This window comes from Lepeophtheirus salmonis, chromosome 1 (genome assembly GCF_016086655.4).
Source record: "Lepeophtheirus salmonis chromosome 1, UVic_Lsal_1.4, whole genome shotgun sequence".
Lineage (NCBI taxonomy): Eukaryota > Metazoa > Arthropoda > Copepoda > Siphonostomatoida > Caligidae > Lepeophtheirus > Lepeophtheirus salmonis.
The window spans coordinates 7,823,683-7,843,235 of record NC_052131.2 but is presented as its reverse complement, the minus strand read 5'-3'; the positions used below and the strand labels follow the sequence as shown (position 1 = coordinate 7,843,235).

General features: G+C 30.5%; 2 protein-coding genes across 2 annotated transcripts; both read left to right on the top strand.

Annotated features, from left to right (window-relative positions):
- Positions 1-7,411: 7,411 nt before the first annotated feature.
- Positions 7,412-8,620, top strand: LOC121115721 (uncharacterized). The gene is made up of 2 exons (XM_040709841.2): positions 7,412-7,478; positions 7,539-8,620. Exons 1-2 carry the CDS (start codon positions 7,428-7,430, stop codon positions 8,394-8,396), a joined length of 909 nt encoding a protein of 302 aa, XP_040565775.1. The 5' UTR covers positions 7,412-7,427; the 3' UTR covers positions 8,397-8,620.
- Positions 8,621-17,343: 8,723 nt separating this feature from the next.
- On the top strand, positions 17,344-18,577 carry LOC121115712 (uncharacterized). Its single transcript, XM_040709831.2, has 2 exons — positions 17,344-17,460; positions 17,529-18,577. The coding sequence occupies exons 1-2, from the start codon at positions 17,452-17,454 to the stop codon at positions 18,384-18,386; spliced, it is 867 nt and encodes a 288-aa protein (XP_040565765.1). The 5' UTR covers positions 17,344-17,451; the 3' UTR covers positions 18,387-18,577.
- The last annotated feature ends 976 nt before the right edge of the window (positions 18,578-19,553 follow it).

Here is a 19,553-nt window from a genome sequence, read left to right as displayed (position 1 = left end):
TAATACATAAACTCTATTTAAGTAAACGATTATTCTTTGTTCAAACATTTACAAAAAAAAAAATATAAATACGACAAACATAATTTATTGAAAAACATAGTCTTTTTTGGACTCATACGAAGATATACACTCCCTTAATGCAAGTTTTGCAAATATTTAACCATCTTTTGTCATATTTTGATGATGCTTCTTTCATATTTTTAACATCTCCTTCGAAAGCTTGAGAATTTAATGGATATATATATTTTTTTTTTTTGGAATGAGGAGCTCTTCATTATTGATATTGTTATCAATTTGCTGATCGGATAAATATTTCGTAAAAAAGGGTTCATTCACCTCTTCTTTTGGTCGCTTCAATAATTTTATAAGATAGTCAACAATGAAATTTAACTTAGGTATTTTAAACACTCTAGTGAACAATTTTGAAGAACAAGCTCGTGAAGATCGAATTTTCTTCCATCATCTTTTATATATGAATTCTTTATTATGGCGAAACACATGGTAGTATAGAAAAGGATCACAAAATTTATCAAAAGAATTTTCTTCAGTGACTTACAGACATAGAAACCTATTGTTTGTAGTAAGCCATCTTGCACAATTTATAAAAGCAGTATCATCCAAAACATGCCCTTCCGAAACTTCTTGGTAAAAGATTTAATAAAATTTCTATATTTTTCCTGATACAATACTTTCTGATTTGCCATTCTTTTTGCACAGACAGTAGGGATTGAAGCTGTTTGGTAGATATTTATGACTTTAATAGCTACAATTTTACTTATTTCTTTTACAAAAATATATTTTTTGGTTAAGGATTTAGATTCCACCTTATGCCATAAAACGCAATGGATCACATCGTCATATCTTGGCGGTTGAGTTTTACATAAGTCACAAACCTTTTCGAAAAGAGGAAACTTGTAATTTGCACGAGTTGTTGAATCCATTTTGTGATAATATTAATCTTAAATTAAATTATCCCTTCATGTTCCGTTTTTTAATAGTACTGAGTTTTAAAATGTGTTGCATCACGTATTTAGAAAATATAATGTATCAACTTGTTAATTAATAGTATATTAATTGTTCAAATCAAAATCTTTTGTTAACAAAGGATACTATCCAGTTTTATAAGGATTTGTTGAATATGTGATGGCATTAAAATAATATAAAATATTATTAAATCATTATTTATTTATTTTTACTTTCTTTTGAAACTTTAAAGATATCTTCACACAACTTTGTTTTAACCTTGGTATACTTGGAGATATATTTAAATAGACGATAATACTAAATAAAATATTTTTAAAAACAACATGACAATGAATGAATAAGTTAAGTCAGAATTTTCTCATTTCCACTATAACTTTCTATTCTTAATTTATTGTTGGGGTTATACAAATATGCGAAATCCATTTTAGTTGTCAATAGTCCAATGATTCTCAAATGGAGGTACGCGGAGAATCTCCAGGAGGTAGGTGATATTTACAAAACAAACATATTTATTTACTATAAAAAACATGCATAGGGTGGGGAAATACGAGGGTGAAAACATATTTTGAAGGAGGTAAGTCAATAAATAAAAAGTTTGAAAACCACTGGTGTGAACTTCTAAAATTTTTCTAAGCAAATTTTTTCGAATAGTTCTACAATGTATGCTAAAAAGTGAGGTATAATAAAATAGTATGAAACATTGATATGTCAATCCCTTATTGCAAGCCAAAACGTATTCGGATCCATCTGAAATTTGGCATGTATTATTATTTTTATGCAAAAAAATTGAAATATAAATAGCCATATTCGATTTTCTAACACTTCGATTTTTCGTTCTTCCCTATTATACTATATGTATACATGTATATGAGTTACATATATTTAAAGATATACTTTTTTGAACTTTGATATATTTTTGATTTCAGATGTGTGAAGCTCAACAATATTTTCTTGGGGAACTAATTATGTCATAATTGCATCTAAATATTTTCTTTACAGTAATTTTTCATTATTTTGTTTAGTTTTTAGACAACAAATATGAATTAAACTAGTTATTGAATTTCAAAAATGACATTAAACTAAAATATGATTATTTAAAAAAAAATACTTTTTATATCCTTTATTACCTAAGTCTCAAAATTGCCCAGTACAATGAAGGCAAATAGAAAAATCTCGTTGAGTGGATGGCAGTATTAAAAATCTATATTTCAATTTCTTTTTCCTATAAATCTAGGCATTTTTTGGGAAAAAAGTAACTATTTTTTCAAAAGAATAGATGCATGCCTTAATTTCTTATTATTTAATAACTTTTGAAATACAAAGTTCTAATCTGAAAGTTGAGTTTTTTCTTTTAGAGCCGTCTTGTTTTGTAGACAAATATAATTTCAGGGCTATGTTCTTTTTTTGATCATCTTATAAAATATTGCTGAATAATGCAAACGGAACCAACGCCTTTATCAAATACCAAATGTAATTCTTAATTATGACCTCCGCTAATTTATTTAATTTTTTTTCTAAACAACAACATATCTGTGTAAAATTTCAAGTCATTGACATAAGTTTTCACAGCAAATACTGAAGTTGTCCAGATTTCCGTATAAAATCAAGAGAGGAATGTGTACATTTTATCAAGCTTTTCCATCCTTATCACATTTGAATTCCTCTCTTAATAAATAAATCCTTTGGAAGTATATAATACATTTTGCTTGATGAATCGCTTCTAGTTTTTTTCAAGTGAATAACTCGAGGAGGAGTGCCCCAGTAAAATGGTTGGCATTTTTTATCAATCCGCTCTTTGAGATGTGCCTGGTTTCATAATTTTATCCATCATTTTTAAACAATTTGCCATTCTTCCTTTGTAGCATAAACCTTTAATAGGGATCCTATTTGGATGTTCTTTATTCAAGTTAGCCATTTGTTCTTGTAGTATTAGAACCAGGGAATTTCTGTACACTGAAATGTACTACATGCTAGTTAAAATAACTTTTTATTCAATTTGTATTCTATAAGCTTCCACAATCAATAATCATGTCGAAGACATTTCCAGGTCTCTATTAGATCTATTGACGCATTGGCATGACATTCTCCTGCTAAGCTGCTAATCACTGACACTTCCAACAGTTTCCCTTCAGGACATCTAGGTTTGCCAGACACATGAACTGCAAAAAAATTAGTATAAGATCCATGAAAATCTATCAAAAATTTTCTATCCCAGTGAAGAATAGAGTATGAAATATCAAAATTTGCCTATCCGCCAATTATTGATTAGATGTAGGTTTAATTAATTTTATTTCTGGAGATCATCCTGTTTTGAAGAATAGGTGATGTTGATACAAATATTACCTACGGACAACGGCTGTTAATGTGCATTCAGATGCATATCTATTTATAGAAATCTAAAATAATATAACAAATATATCATTTTGATTTTCACATTGGTACTTAAAAAATTACTTAATAATAAAAAAGAGAGGAAAATATATAATCTTTCGAAAAAACTTTTCCCGAAAAATGTATAGATATAAGCAAAAAGAAACACTTATATATACTTAACATGTATAAGTGTTTTTTTTTTTTTGCTTATATCTATAAGAAAAAATAAACAATGGCGTGGACTAGTACTACCATCCACGCAGCTTTCTTTTTATCTTTACGTTGATTGTACCTGGAAATTTTGATGCTTAGATAATCTGTATATATGTATAATAAAGTTTCTGTCCGTTATGGGTGCCCACCCAGTTGAACATAGGAGGCTGAAATTTTGCATGAATGCATTTTTTGAACCTGGTTAGACTAAAACAGAGGTGCTGTTTTTTTTTGTTTTTTTGGCAGGGTTCATATACAAGGGTTATTCTATACCCAAAACACGAAAACTCTTTTTTGTAGCTCAAAGATGACTAAATAAGGACTTGAGTTTTAAATAAAAAAATGACTGTCGTCTCAAAAAACAGGTAAACGAATAAGAACGTTTTTCAAAATCAAAATAGTTATTGGCAAAATAAAAGAAATCGGTGAAAATTGTAATTTAATTTTTTTTTTAGGTGTAATTAAATGTACTTCAAACGAATATTGGATTCGTAGATCAAGTTTGTCAAAAAAAAATTCATCTTTTTATCAAACGTCACTTTTCAATTTTTAAAAAAGAAATGCCACAAATCGATGCATTTTCTATATATAATTTTAAATTCGAATATATCAATTAATAGTATTTTCTTTTTCTGTGATATTTTATTAACTAATTTTTCAATATTTGAAAAAATGAAATAATTATCGAGAAATTGTTATTCGACGACATTGTTCTCCATAACTTTTTATTTTTTGTATGTACGAAAAAAATATTGGTAGGTTTGTGCTTCTCTTTACAATCCTTATAATTTCTATTTTTTAACTTATTTCTGTAAAATTAGTATAATTTTTTTTTTTTCTAATTTTATTCACGAATTTCAATTTGGTAATTTTTGACAAAAATAGAAAATGGATTTATCTTCTAGATTTTTTTTTCGTACTTTTAATATGCTGGTATGTTATATGAAGTTTATAGAACTTTTTTTTTTTATTAAATTCATTAATAAACATATTTACTAAAATGCTCACCCCTACTGAAGGGTTCTAAATGTTAAAAAGAAATATCATTCACCATTCACATTATCAATATGATTTTCTGCTCCCTCCTTGGCTCGAGCAGTACCGAGTAACATTTGCTAGTAAAATATATAAAAACTACTATTCTAAAATCCTCATATTTTAATTAATTATCTTTTTTGACATTCAATTTTGTGTTTCATTCATATTTTTTGTCCAAAAACAACCTAAAATCATTAAAACAGATTTTGGTAAATGTATAGGACGGTAAAACATAGTAAAAGACATATTTATATCACTAAAAATATAATTTTTCAACTTCTAACAGCATGGGGGAAAATGTAGAAGTTCAAAAATGCCTAATGTTCCATTAGAATAGGTCTAATGTACATTTATATATATGTGTCCGGCAACACAAAAGTATACTATAATATCTATAAACAAAATATTCTTATAACCCCCTGAGAGGGACCTCTAATTGGACTGAAATTATACTAAATTGATCGTAAAATAAAAAAATGAGAAATTGACAGATTTTATTTGAAAGAGCCGTATGGGCCACTATCAATTTCTTAAAACAAATAAAGTTTTTTAAAATATAGCCAAAACTATTGGGTATCTTAGCTCATCCCACAAATTCGAATACAGAGCCTATAATTGAGTCAAATTTGTCTTTGAAATATTGAACTGTATGTACTTATGTTGAAACCACCATATATATGAGTTGTTAAAATATATTAGGGGGGTTGATTTTTTATTATTAATCCATAAGGGAAAATTTCAACAAAATCTGTATATAATTGATTAGAAATTAATAAAATAAACGAATATATAAAATTTAGTCATTAGAAATAATGATTAGCATGATTTTATCATTATCAGTATATATATATTTTAAATTAGTGAACAACTCACTTACATCGTGTAACTCTTTCCTCTATAAAAGTTTTTGTCAACATTTGGTTAGGAACCCGTATATTTGACTTTAAAACAACCGTCTTAGAAATTGTTGTCTTGGAAACTGTTGTCCATATGTATTCTCTTTCTTCTAATGGACAATATTAGATCCCCTTTCATTGTCCATGGACTTCCCTTTGAGATTGACCAACCCTCTTGAATGGCTGACATCATAATCATGTGTTTTTATTTCTTCTTCTTATGGTAATAGACAAAAGTGTATAAAATGTGTTTTAGAAAGTGGGAGCATATTTTTTTAGTTAGCAGTCTAAAAAGGCTTTTTTATTTTACAAATCTGTTATCATCATTATTTTATTATTAAAAAGGTACGATAAAGTAATAATTAGTGATGATAATCCCATGTATTTTTACACTCGACATTTTTTGGGAATTTGTAGTCAGAAGAATAAATTGTCTTTTCCTCGGCTGCTGTCTTTATTATTTAATTGCTGGGAATTGAAAATCATTTTCTTCTTTATTCAATTATATTTAAAACCTTAAACATTGGTGTGTGGTCATAAAGAAAGAGAGTAGCCTTGAGGATTTGTTATTGAGTTATAACTATAATTCTTTATTAGTCTTAGAGTGGAATTAAGTATTGACACCGGAGTCATTCTTCCAAATGTCTTTTTTATTTCCGTTTCCCCCTCCTTCCTCGTCACAGCTGATCTAATGAAACATCATAACAGCTAAGCTGCTCTCCGGCAACAAAGTCCTCAATTTTTTTTTTTAACATTCCAAAAATCACGATTTTCAACACAAGTAATGACTATATAGTCTCTGTTCTCGTGAAGTCGGTGATCAGTAATGAGGGTTTGCTCAAGATTCATAAGTGTAAGTACGTATGGACTTGGAGTAGAATTGAGGATCGACATTTTAGTAATCCTAGCCTATGTATCCTTGGTATATTAAGAGTCGGATTTGTGTTTGATTCCTTCCTCTTGCAGCTACTCGTAGCTAATCTAATGAAACGTCATAGCGGATAAGCTACTTTCTTCCCAAACATTCTCCAAATTGTCAGGATAACCACGTTAATTTTTGATTACTTTTATTTTGCTACAACAGGAGAACATATTTTTATGCATCAAAGTCGTTATATATACAATAAAGTTCGTGCATTATTCATCTATGGTGTTTTATTTGAATACAATTATATCAACAGAAAGTTTTTGCTATGCCATAATCTAAAATTGTTAAATATTTTGTTAAAGTAAAATTGTTTAAGCTATACTTTAAATCATATTTGAAAAAATAATATACTTTTTCCCAGTTTTAAAGTATATCATCAAGTATTTTTACATTTAGTTTGTTCCTAATGAACTTCATCTATATAAAATAGAGCATTTATTTCATGTATGATTTTTACAAAGTTAATTAAGATAAATTTTATCTATTAACTTTTGTTTAATAATAAGAACCTTTATAACAAAAAAGGCAAATTATTTAAAAGTGCTTTACATTCTATAGAACACATGTATCAAGATGAAACTATTTTTACATCATTATGTATTCTGTATTCAAATTGACAAACGAAGTTATTTATAATGTGAATATTTTACCTCATCACCAATTCATCTATACCATGTAACAATGATTATTCACGACAGAACATTTTTGTATATTATATTATATATAATTAATTATAGATAATATATATTAAACTACAGCATAATTAAAGGTAATGTCTTAAATTTTGTATATTGTATCCTATTTAGAGGTATATAAACATGAGTATTTGACATTAAGTATTAAAAAAATCGTGCTCGTCCATTTGAAGGACAAATACGCTTTTCAATCAAGGGGCAACAAGGAGCAAAGCAAACTAATACGCATGTTTTGCGTAGAAAATAAAAAAATGTTGACTGTTAAGTGTGAGTATATAAATTTATGGTATCTTATGATTTATGCATCAGTTTTTGAATCATCCACACAGAGAAAAGAGCAGAATGATCAAGGTAAATAAAAAATTTATTTCAAAATCAATGGCTTAATTGTATGTTTATATTTGTTTCTAGTTGGGACTTTTTTTGTTCATGGCCACCTTTGTATCTGGAGATATTATTCGCCCAAATTTTTCAACAAACAGTCAGTCATCATTCAATCAGGGCTTCAATGGCCAATCCTCTAGACAAGGTCGTCAAGACAACAGCCTTGTATCAGGAGCTGTTGACTTCAGTGGATGTCAAAATGACCCTGAAACAGGCCTCTGTTGTGTAGAAAAACAAGAAACCGTTCAAAGCATTCAAAAGGATCCAATCCTTGAATGTACTCACAAGAACGTGGAAAAGTGTCACTACACTTATGTGACACAATTCACACCCTCTCAAGAAGAGGTTTGTGAAGAAAACTTTGAGAAAATCTGTCAAGTCACATTCAAGCAACAAGCCACTGAAGAGACTATCAAGAAGTGCTACAGACCTTTGGAAAAGGTCTGCAACGGTCAAGGCCCCGAAGAATGTCGTACCGTCTATGAGTCTTCATGTACCACGAAATATATCGAGAAGCAACCCGGTAAATTCGTTGGAGACACTAAGTGCGAAAAGCTTCCAATTGAGATCTGCGGAGCTGGATGTGTCACTGAGGAAGGACCTGAAGAGTGCCATGACAAGACCATCACTTCTCTTGTTGATGTACCTGAGGAGGTCTGTGACTTGAACCCCCAAAAGACCTGCCGCTTCCAAACCAAGCTTGTTCCCAAGCTCAAGCCTGAACACGAATGCACAACCTTCCCTCAAGAAGTCTGTAACTTGAAGTTCTCTCAACCAAAAAAGGTTGATAAGCCCCTCAGAACCAAGTGGTGTTTGGACCCTACTCCTGCTGCACCTGGCGAAACTTATGATGAGAGTAATGCCCTAGGAGCTCCTTTGGGCTAAGGCATTCACACTTCAAATCAAATTGATCCTACAAAAGTATTATTGTTGATTAAAACAAAACTTTTTATTTTGTAAAATTTATTATCGCTTGAGCTAAGGCAAGTGATATTGTTGTTGATATTTATTTTTACCCAAAAACCTTCCTATATTTATTGATTTTACATTTATTTATTTATATACCTATATGTCAAATCTGATTGTTTTGAAATAAAACTATAATTAAATTTGTGCTTTTATCAAGTTTAATATACTTCATTAGTATTTTTTAAAATTTTTAATGATGGATGCATGTTTTGCTATATCATACAAAAATAATCCACACTCAATTTAATTATGACAAAAATTATATTTATACTGACGGTTCTTATATACAAATGCATTTTGTTAATATATATTTATTTTAATTACCAGTAGTTTAAATTTAGTCATAAGTTGGCATTTGATATTACGCATTTATCAATATTTTTGGCACATCAATTAAAAATAAAAAGAGCGTACATAATAATTTTTACCACTCAGTTAGTACTCTTTTATCATAAAATTATAATGTGAACTTTGGTTACATTATGGTACCATCTGGCCGATACGAGTACATCTTTATGTTTAATCACTAAGTATTTATTGAAGTTTCATTATTTTTTTGACCAATACAAAGTGTAACTAAAGATCAAATGTTAATTTAGTATAAAGATATTATCATTTATTACAAATCATACGATATATATATTCCAGTTTGGACCTGAGTTTTTTAAAACTGGACCTAACTCCAATAAACATCCCCTTTCAACGCCCAAGTAGTTTAAAGGTGAAAGATCCGATCTGTGAGGAGGACAGCAAATCTTTTCAAAAAAGTAATTAAGTATAATGTTAGACCTATCTTTCTGTTTCTTTAGATCTGACCGCTTTAAATTATGTCTATCGGTCCGTTTGTAATTTTGAGGCCAATTTATTTTCTGATGATCCGATCCTTGGTCGTCCTTTTGAGATTCAACTCTCTTGCAATATATTTTACCTTCACTTCATCCCTACTCTCATCAATAGACTTTTTAAAAGCCCCCACCACCACTTTTGTACTCGCTGGCTTCACTTTTAACATAATGGGTTCTTTGGATGACCCACAAAAATTTTAATTCATACTTTAGAACTACTATTTTTGCTGTTCATTTATTGATAACAAGGAATTATCCAAATAACTCAAATTTTGAATATATCTTGGATTTATTTATTTTCAAAAAGATAAGTTTTTTGTTAGAAAAAAAATAAATTGAATGAATTTATTTTTTCAAATGTTTTTTTCGGAAATTTTAGAGAAAAATATATGAAAATAATTGAATTATGAAGAATGTCAGAAAATGAATTTTATATGGATCAAACATTCAAATTTACAGATACACAAGTCAAGAAAAAAAATCTTTTAAATATCAATTTAAATTATATCAGTACTTAAAAATATGATAGGGAATCTCCAATTACTTTTTGAGTGTTAAATTTAGGTTTTCAGTTACTTTTTACAACTTTTGAAATAAAAATAAATAAATAATTGAAATGAAAATATATAATTTTTTTTTGCAAAATTGTTATTTATTTTTAAATATGTGTTTTCGGGACTAATAGGGACAAACTACACACCCTACTATAACTTCCTGTGCTTTTTGTAGTGTTTAAATAATCTAGTTTCGGTTTATAGGTTAATTAAACTCGTATGTTGAAGACTTTCTAATATATACTATTTTCTTCCTTTTTCATGTGCATTGCCATTCAAAAATTAATTCGGCAAGTTCAAGGCAAGAGTAGTAAATAATCCCTAATCCTTCTCTCCAAACGCCTCCCTTCTTTTCATACCTGATCCAAATATTATAGATTAGTACAGTCCACTCTGGAATCGTTTGCTAGGTTAATAATAACTAATTATTGAAGCCACTAATTGCTTTGATGTTTACTTCACGTTAAACAAGCAGTCTAACTGTGCACTTTTCATTTCCATCATCAAAGTGGTAACTGATGTAATACCTATTATACCCATTTGTACTCAAATTATTTGGGTCATGGTTATATATTATTTGCCTGTAACTGTAGAGATGTCAACTGTTTTATATCAAAGGCTACACTCTCTGTACTCTCATCAGATAATCACATTTTTTTATGTGGGTAGAGAGTCTATTAGAATTATTGCCCGTTCAAATCTCCGTCTCTCCAAGTTCTTCAGATTGGGAGAAATAAGAGATTCCTTACACATTTTGACAGACTTTTACACCATACAATTGGATACACATTCATCCAACCCGACATGGAAGATGTCTGGCAACGTAAAACAGACAATTACCATCGTTATTTAGTTGTTTCTGTTCATAATACTCAAGGTTGTGGCCGGTTCAGCGGTTCTATCGGCCCCAGTCTCAGTTATTTCGTATCAACGGTTTTTGTATTGGTATAAGTTCAGCTTTATTGGTCTCAGTTCCGGTCTACAGTCTCGATTCTTTTTTATGCAGAATCACATTGGTAACAGGCACTTAAAACTAGGGACGTCGCAAAAAAATTAAGTCATAGGAAATTATATTCGATACAAACATGACTGTGCCTACCTTATACGCAAGGTGCGTAGTATCCCAAGTTCTAGCAGGGTCCCTGAAAACTTATATAAATGGGGCCTCAGTTTAAAATGTATTAATGTATTCACTTTCCATAGTGAAATTTGGGAAACCCTAGCTTAAGTAATATTATAGGGGCCCGACAAGCTTAGTAGCGGACATATGTCCATAACCTACTCCACCTTTTATTTCTTGTATTTACACTATCTGGTCCCTAAAAACCCTTTTCTAGATCTATAAAAAGCCCTTAGCTATTTGGAACTCATAAATAACTGTTTCACCTCGCAACGTATAAAAATCATTGGAAAACACTGCGATTGTACAAAAAAAAACTTAGAAAATTTACTAATTGATTCAAGCTAATTTATTTTTTATTTTATTTATATATTCTATATAGGAACAAAAGAACAAGAACCGAGACCGAAAAGCAATATATTGCCGCCTCGGTTCTTTCGGGTTTGAACCGTAATACAGCTTAGGGCACAACCTTGATAATTACTAAATTTTATTTGGGGATATTCTCATATTGTGTTTTCGGTGTCTTCTGGTCAATTTGTATTGTACTAATGGTTCTCTCTCATCACGGAGTTCCAGAATACTTCTTTCTTTGAACTGGTTGAGGGAAGGAATCTATTTTCTGTTTTTGTTGTCTGCATGTCCTCTCCAATGTCATATTTGGTGTTGCTTAACAGACCCTTAGTTACTTATTTTGCCATTTTTGTCTAAATAGATGCTTTTTAAGAGCTTTATGGAGATGTGATACTTAAAGACCTTATTATTCTTTGTCATGTAATCATGCCCATTTTCACAAGCAAATTTCTTATGGGTTAGTGTTTTTTCAGGGTATGATGGCTAATATATGCGTACCCCCCTCCTCCTTTTGAGCAAGTAGTTAGGTCAAACTGTTGTTGATCTTCCATAACTTGTTGTACCTTCTTCGCAGATTCTCTCAATTTGGACCTTCTTCACTTATCAAGTATTATTGAATATCGTATACTAACGTATACTAATAAAAATTAAATTGTTTTTTTCTTGTTTTATTTTATTCTGTGAAAATTTGTGTTTTTCGATCATTTCTGCGTGATTTGTCTGCCCAGTAATGTTTGCTGGGCCTCCCAGCATTTAAACTTTATAGCCTAATTTATAAAAATAGGTTAGGTCTAAAATCTATTTTTGTTTGCTCACTTCTAAGTTGCCTCTTTTCTTATATAGTAATTATTTATTTATGTATATATGTCTTGAGTTGCACTGCTGTGTGCGGAATAGATTTGTAGTCGGTTAGGTTGAGGGGACGCAGGGAATGCCAGCCGTGGTGGGACAATAAAGACCAATAGTCATGAATGGCATAAATGCCCGAATAAGTATGGGTTTGTCACCCTAGTCATTTTTCTACGTCTATGGTTGCCGACTAGTACTGAGTTGGTACTAGAGAGATATTTTTATAACCCCCTCGTTTTCTTCATGGTCGGATTATTACTAGTATCCTCTCTTGAATTATAAACTACAATGTTTGTCAAAAACATACTTCTTTTGGAATTGAAGGTGCTTTATTGGTAGCCATTTTACCAAGTATTGATTAATTTTAGACTCATCTCTCCATTAAACATTTTTCTCATTCTAATTAATTTATTTATCAGGTGGTTGTCATGATTTTTATTACAACAGTCAAATAGCTGTTAGACCCAAGTGTTGAAGGATCTTCATAATTAAATGATTATATACTATTACAGCAGGAACCATCACCAATTACATTCATTATTATTTTCGGCAGTGTCCTAGAAACGTTTATACCATTTTCTCAGGATATTAAGTATAACTACAAAATTGTATGTTGTCACTAGACGTTCACAATGAGTCAGTGTACAATGCCATGAGGTGTAATAAAATATTATAAAGGTAATGTGTCTTTTGTAATAAAAAGTATCACAATAACTAATTTACTTCTTATGGAATATATAAAGATGAAAATATAAAAATTTACGGACATTAAAATAAATATGGTCATATTTTGTTAGGTAGTATCGTGTGGTACGAGGCTATACTTAATTGATGAAGACTAGTCTTGCTAAAATAACTTCATAGTCTGTTACCATATGTCCATAAGGTACAACAATATTTGTATCAATTTAAAATATTCACTTTTTATTCTCCGAATGAATTGGAAACATTTTTTATCCGTCTGTAATTTACACAAAAATTTATGGGAATGTATTTCTAACTTAATTTTTATGTATTCTATTCAGACAGATGTATTTTTTTTCTTCATTTAAGTATAATTACTAGTATTGTAGCTATGACCACCTTACCCAAGTCCAAAAGAGGAGTGATTCGAGTTCACCCCCAATCAACATCAAAACCTGACTCTAAACAATATATAATGGTTTTTGATGCTCTGGGCATATCAGTAGAGTTGTATAAAATATGACATGCTGGTATGTTAAAAAATGAAACGAAAATTGATTTGGTAATTCTAGTAATTTACAATATACATTAGCTGTGGGTGGCTTTGAGTTAAAGGTAATAAACAATTGTACTAGAAGTCCAAGAAGGACTGACACTTATAACTCATCAACAAATCCATAGGGTTAATCTCCTCAATTCATCAGCACAGACACTATACGAGTTTAATTTGGATAATTTAGAAAATTGTCCAGGGTTAAACTATAAAATTTTCTACAATTTTAATTTAATTATTCTTAGTTTATCAATCTTTTACATCTACTTAAATATTAATCTGTTAAGCTAACTAAATAGTAGTAAAATTATTGATAAAGTAAGGAGAGCTAACATAAATAAATTTTTACACAGTAAGGTTTTACCTATAATAAGTTGTTTATTTATGTTTTATAGATTTCAAGAATTATTTTGAAAATAATCATTGGAGTTTGCTTCAAAGCTATTTGTCTAATATTCTTTCCACTCGTATACCGGGTGAAAACTTGATACTTACACACTTGGAAAGAAAATAACATGGCATTCATTAAATATTTATGTAATAAAAATATTTATTTATCTTTTTCTGATACAAAGTTAATGTCAAATAGATTTATTCTATTCCGCCGGCCGCAGTAGGCCTCACAAGTGGCAACAAGCCTCTTGTGAAAAGAGTTACAAGTATTGTAAATGAAATTCGGGTTCATGGAAGCCATAAAGGGCTCTATCGGCGAGGAGTAAGCTTGAACATTGTCTTGTTCCAGAAAGCGATGTTGCTAGCTAAGATTGTCTGAGTAATTTTCACACTATGAGCGGGGGCCCCATCTTGATGAAAGATTAAATGTTACCGTCGGAGAAATTTGCCTGGACCCAGGAAAGCAGGTTGGACTTGAAAGCGTCGATGTACATGGTTGTCGTGAGCCTTGAAGCCTCCAGGAACTAGTTCAGGGGCGTTCTTGAGGGCATCTGTATTTATGATAGGCTTCTTTCCGGAGTCCTCCTTCCTCTCTATTGTCTTGTTGTGGTCTAGCCTCTTCTTAACATGGTAAATGGTCTTACGAGGCATACCCACCAGCTTGGCCACCTCTGTTGGAGTGTGACCCACACGAAGAAGAGTTGATGCCCTAAGCCTTGAATCTTGCTACGATGACATTTCTCGTCCGATTAAAAAAATAAAAATCAGCAGGTGTTTGCAATAGATGGCTACTTTTACAATTATAGACAATTCTAATATCCTCTCACTTAACCTATCAAATCAATATATAGCAAGTGTGTAAGTTACAAGTTTCCACACGGTACTTGGATGTGCTCTCCCAATAATTCAATAACAATGATAAGAGCTTTAGAGAATAAAGTACCCTTTAGATTTCCATAAGCAAACTCAAAGCAGTTGGGAGTCTCAAAGATAGAGGTCTACACCTGCAGTGGGTGCCAGACCTTCTGCCGCTGCCTGTAAGCCATCATTTCCGCTAATGGCGGCTAAATTAATGATTGAGAGAGCTCAGACACACATCTATTTATAGTATTAATTTTGTTGAAATTCTATTGTTAATTAATAAATTATATCCCGTTGAAGTTTAGAATTAAAAATGTTAAGATAATAATGGACTACCCGGTAGAAGCCAATATTATAAATGAAACCCTAATTATTCATCCTTTCAATTTATTTTTTTGAGTCAAAACTACAGAAAACCCAAGGTGTTATTCTTTTTTAAACAAAACTCTTAAAATATATTGGTTTTTTAACATTTATATTACATTTTCCCAGTATTAGATGATCAAATATTAGCTTACAATTTTGAAAAAAAAAATATATATATTTTATTTATCAATTATTGATTTTTTTTTCATTCTCAAAAGTTGTAAAAATACTGAAAATCCAAATTTAATACTAATTTGAGATTCGCTATTTGCTTATTAAGTACTGATTAAATTGAAATTGATACTTAAAAGGTGTTTTTTTTGTTGTTGACTGTTGTAATCTGTATATTTAAATGCTTGAACCAGTAAAATTCATATTCAAACATTCCGCATGAAGAAATTCTGTTGAAATATTTTTTTTCCAAAAATCTCTAAGTCAAACAGTTCATGAAATCAATTTATTCTTTTATTTTAGTTTTGAACATAAATATATACAAAATGAGTTCATCATTTGAGTTATTTGAATGTTTCATTTTTACAAATAATTGAACACCCAAAATAGATGTTTTGAACTATGAATTAAAATTTTTGTGGACAACGATATTCAAATATTAAATGTAATTTACATATTCAACTAAAGAAACACATAGTTAAATAATAGTTTTTGCCAAAAAAAAAAAAAACAACACTCTGTTCTTTTTTACCTTAAATCATATTATTGTCTACGTAAATTGTTATTTCTCTCTTTGCAAAATGAACATTTTACTACTTTGTATTCGTACAAAAAAAAAAAAACTTCCAGTAATTATTTAATTACATTTAATAATTTATTAGGCGACTCCATAAATTGTATGGAAATAAGCATAAAATATTTACAAATTAACAAATTTTAATTGGATTACACTTTGTGTATTAGAGGAAATAGGGATCTGTTGTGACAACAATTATATTTTTAATGATTAGGACTATCATCATTAGACCAGAAATCTCACTTAATGATAGCTAGTATAATGTCTAGTCTAAAAATGATATAATTAAAAGTACTCAATGCCAATAATTAAGATTTTTTTTAAATCCTAGCAATAGTGTGGTTCATTTCCAGCAAATTTCTTCCGATTAATGAAGGTCAATTTTTGAAATTAATTCATCAGATCCAACAGACAGAGATAACGTTTTAATGCTCTAGAATGATTGTCAGTCAGGGCGAAATATCGTCAAACAATCTTTGCTGTCATAAGCAACCATACGAACAATTTTTTTTCAAATGCAACATATTTGTAATTGTGGAAAACCTTTCAAAGTTTAGGAGGAAAGCGAAAAAGTTCACTCATGTTGGAAATAAACATATTATGTAGAAAGGTCACCATCAATCCAAGGGTAACAAGGTTGGACATAATTGACAATCTAGGAAAATAAGATAGTTATGTTTCAAAGACAACAGTCGAGTCTTGTATTGTTCTGGTCTACATGGTAGAATTTCTAGAAAGAAGCCTATAAACAAAAAAAAAAAAAAGTCTCTAAAATTCATATTTTTCGTCCAAATGACTATTGTTCCGACCGTGAAACATGGTGGACAAAATCCAGATCTTAATCCGATTGAAAATCTCTGTTGTGAGTTGATGTCCAAGTATATTGCAGAAAAAGAAATGGAAAAATATTCAAGTTAAGATTGGTTAAGAATTGATAGGAGGATATAAATGACATGTTTTGGCAGCTATGAATAATATTAAATGCAATAAAAATAAAGAGAGATCAAGATACTTTTTAGTGCAGGAGAAATTATCATACAGCTCTAAAACATAAACTACTAGAGCCACCCAATAATTCTTAGAAACTTCTAGTAACCCGTGATATACTTTAGATAAACTAGTCCAACTTAAATGCAGATTTGGATTACTCGTATGAGGTATTGGATTTTTATTAGTTCTTGCAGCGTGCATAATTGTCTGTATTTTGACTGTCAAGGCCTCTACTTCGAAGTTATCTTTGAGAGTTTACAATTCAATTATTGATGTACCGTCTTTTCTACACTGTTAGTATCACTCTAAAAAAATAAGATTTAATATAAATTACTGCAAATTTAAATTAAAAGTTTAAAAGTTTGTGTAACGTATAATAGTATTAATGTTTCTCTTTACAAAAACTAGTGAAGAAATTTCTATTCTATATTCACAGTCATTTTTAAGAATTGTGCTCCTCCATTTGACCTGTGCACATTCGAAGGACTTACGCGCATTTAAAATAAGAGGGAAACAAGGACCAACGCATAAAAATACGCATATTTTGCGTAAAAAGTTGCAACATCTTGACTGTTGACTGTGAGTATATAAATTTATAGAATCTTAGGATTAAAGCATCAGTTCTTAAATAATACATTCTAAGAAAACATCAAAATGGTCAAGGTATATTCCAAATGTGGTTATTTATTTAAAATAGAAAAAATCAATTGTATGCTTATATTTATTTCCAGTTGGGACTTTTATTGTTCGTAGCAACCGTTGTGTCCGGAGATATTATTCGCCCCAATTTTTCGACAAACAGTCAGTCATCATTCAATCAAGGCTTCAATGGTCAATCCTCTAGACAAGGTCGTCAAGATAACAGCCTTGTATCAGGAGCTGTTGACTTCAGTGGATGTCAAAATGACCCTGAAACAGGACTCTGCTGTGTAGAAAAACAAGAAACCATTCAAAGTATTCAAAAGGATCCCATCCTCGAATGTACTCACAAGAACGTGGAAAAGTGTCACTACACTTATGTGACACAATTCACACCCTCTCAAGAAGAGGTTTGCGAAGAAAACTTTGAGAAAATCTGTCAAGTCACATTCAAGCAACAAGCCACTGAAGAGACCATCAAGAAGTGTTACAAGCCCTTGGAAAAGGTCTGCAACGGTCAAGGACCCGAAGAATGTCGTACCGTCTATGAGTCTTCCTGTACCACAAAATATATCGAGAAGCAACCCGGTAAATTCGTCGGAGACACTAAGTGCGAAAAACTTCCCATTGAGATCTGCGGAGCTGGATGTGTCACTGAGGAAGGACCCGAAGAGTGCCATGACAAGACCATCACTTCTCTTGTTGATGTACCCGAGGAGGTCTGTGACTTGAACCCCCAAAAGACCTGTCGCTTCCAAACAAAGCTTGTTCCCAACCTCAAGCCTGAACACGAATGTACAAACTTTCCTCAAGAGGTCTGTAACTTGAAGTTCTCTCAACCAAAAAAGGTTGATAAGCCCCTCAAGACCAAATGGTGTTTGGACCCAACTCCTGCTGCATCTGGCGAGACTTACGATGAGAGCAATGCTCTTGGAGCTCCTTTGGGCTAAACTACCCACGCCTCAAATCAAATCAATCCTACAAAAGTATTCTTGTTGATCAAAATAACGTTGTTTTTTGTTTTACTATAATCACTTGAACAGACACAAGTGATATTGTTGTTGACATCTATTTTCACCCAAAAACTATTTTATATTTACCAATTTTTACATGAGACAATATAAATATATATTTTAACATATTATCTCCATTTATTATAATATCAAATAAATTTATTCACAGAAATAAATGAATCATAATATATTTGGTATTTAACTATTTTGCACACTTTGAAATTATTAATAGTATGATTTGTGTAACCATGTATGATTATAAAATATACATTTTGAATCAGTCTCTAATTTATCTTAATATTGTCAAATTTAGTCTAATTATGCTGATAAAAATTTTATAATAAAAGGTTGATGTGTCTTCAAATTTTTTATATATTTGTAAATCCTAAGCATTTATAAAAATAAGAAATAAAAAACCCAAAAATTAACATAGTAACTCATAATTTGAAAAATGTTCAAGACAAGAACAGCATGGCTGTCAATATATTTTATTAGATTAGATCATCTATAAGAAGAAGGAAATAAATACGAATCCCACCCCAGTAAAGACATGCAAAAATTATTCCTATGACGATTCTCATTACTTCGCCGAGTCCAACAACAACTTTCACTTATCACACTCCCCAATAAAGTAACAGTGTTATTTTCCGTTTTTTATGAGCATAATCATTGGATAATTACATTGTTTAACCTCATGAATGAAATAATATTAAAAAACAATGCTATGGGAGAAAAAAAATCCAGATTGCCTACAGACTAAGAAATTTGCCGTCTAAAAAATGTGTAAAATTTACAATTATAAAAATTGGAATAAACTGGAATTGTGTTACATTATTTTTTTTGAACAGTAAAATTGCAGAGTTGTTGAATATTACTATTCCATAAAAATTAGCTCATACCTGTATTAGAATACGAGTTAAAAAGCGCGAATAAAATGGGATATTTATCCATGGAATACATATTAAAAATGCCCTCCTTTGACACATACAACAGTCTTAAATGTATTGCACTATTTTAGTACAGCTGACACGCACATCTTCTTTGGAATATCATCCTAAAAATCTCCAAAGCTTCTATAAACAGATACTTGCTTGCTCTTGGAAC

Coding starts and splice junctions, on each gene's coding strand:
- LOC121115721 (XM_040709841.2), top strand. CDS start 7,428: ATGCATCAGTTTTTGAATCATCCACACAGAGAAAAGAGCAGAATGATC. Junction 7,479..7,538: donor AAAAGAGCAGAATGATCAAG/GTAAATAAAAAA, acceptor ATTTGTTTCTAG/TTGGGACTTTTTTTGTTCAT.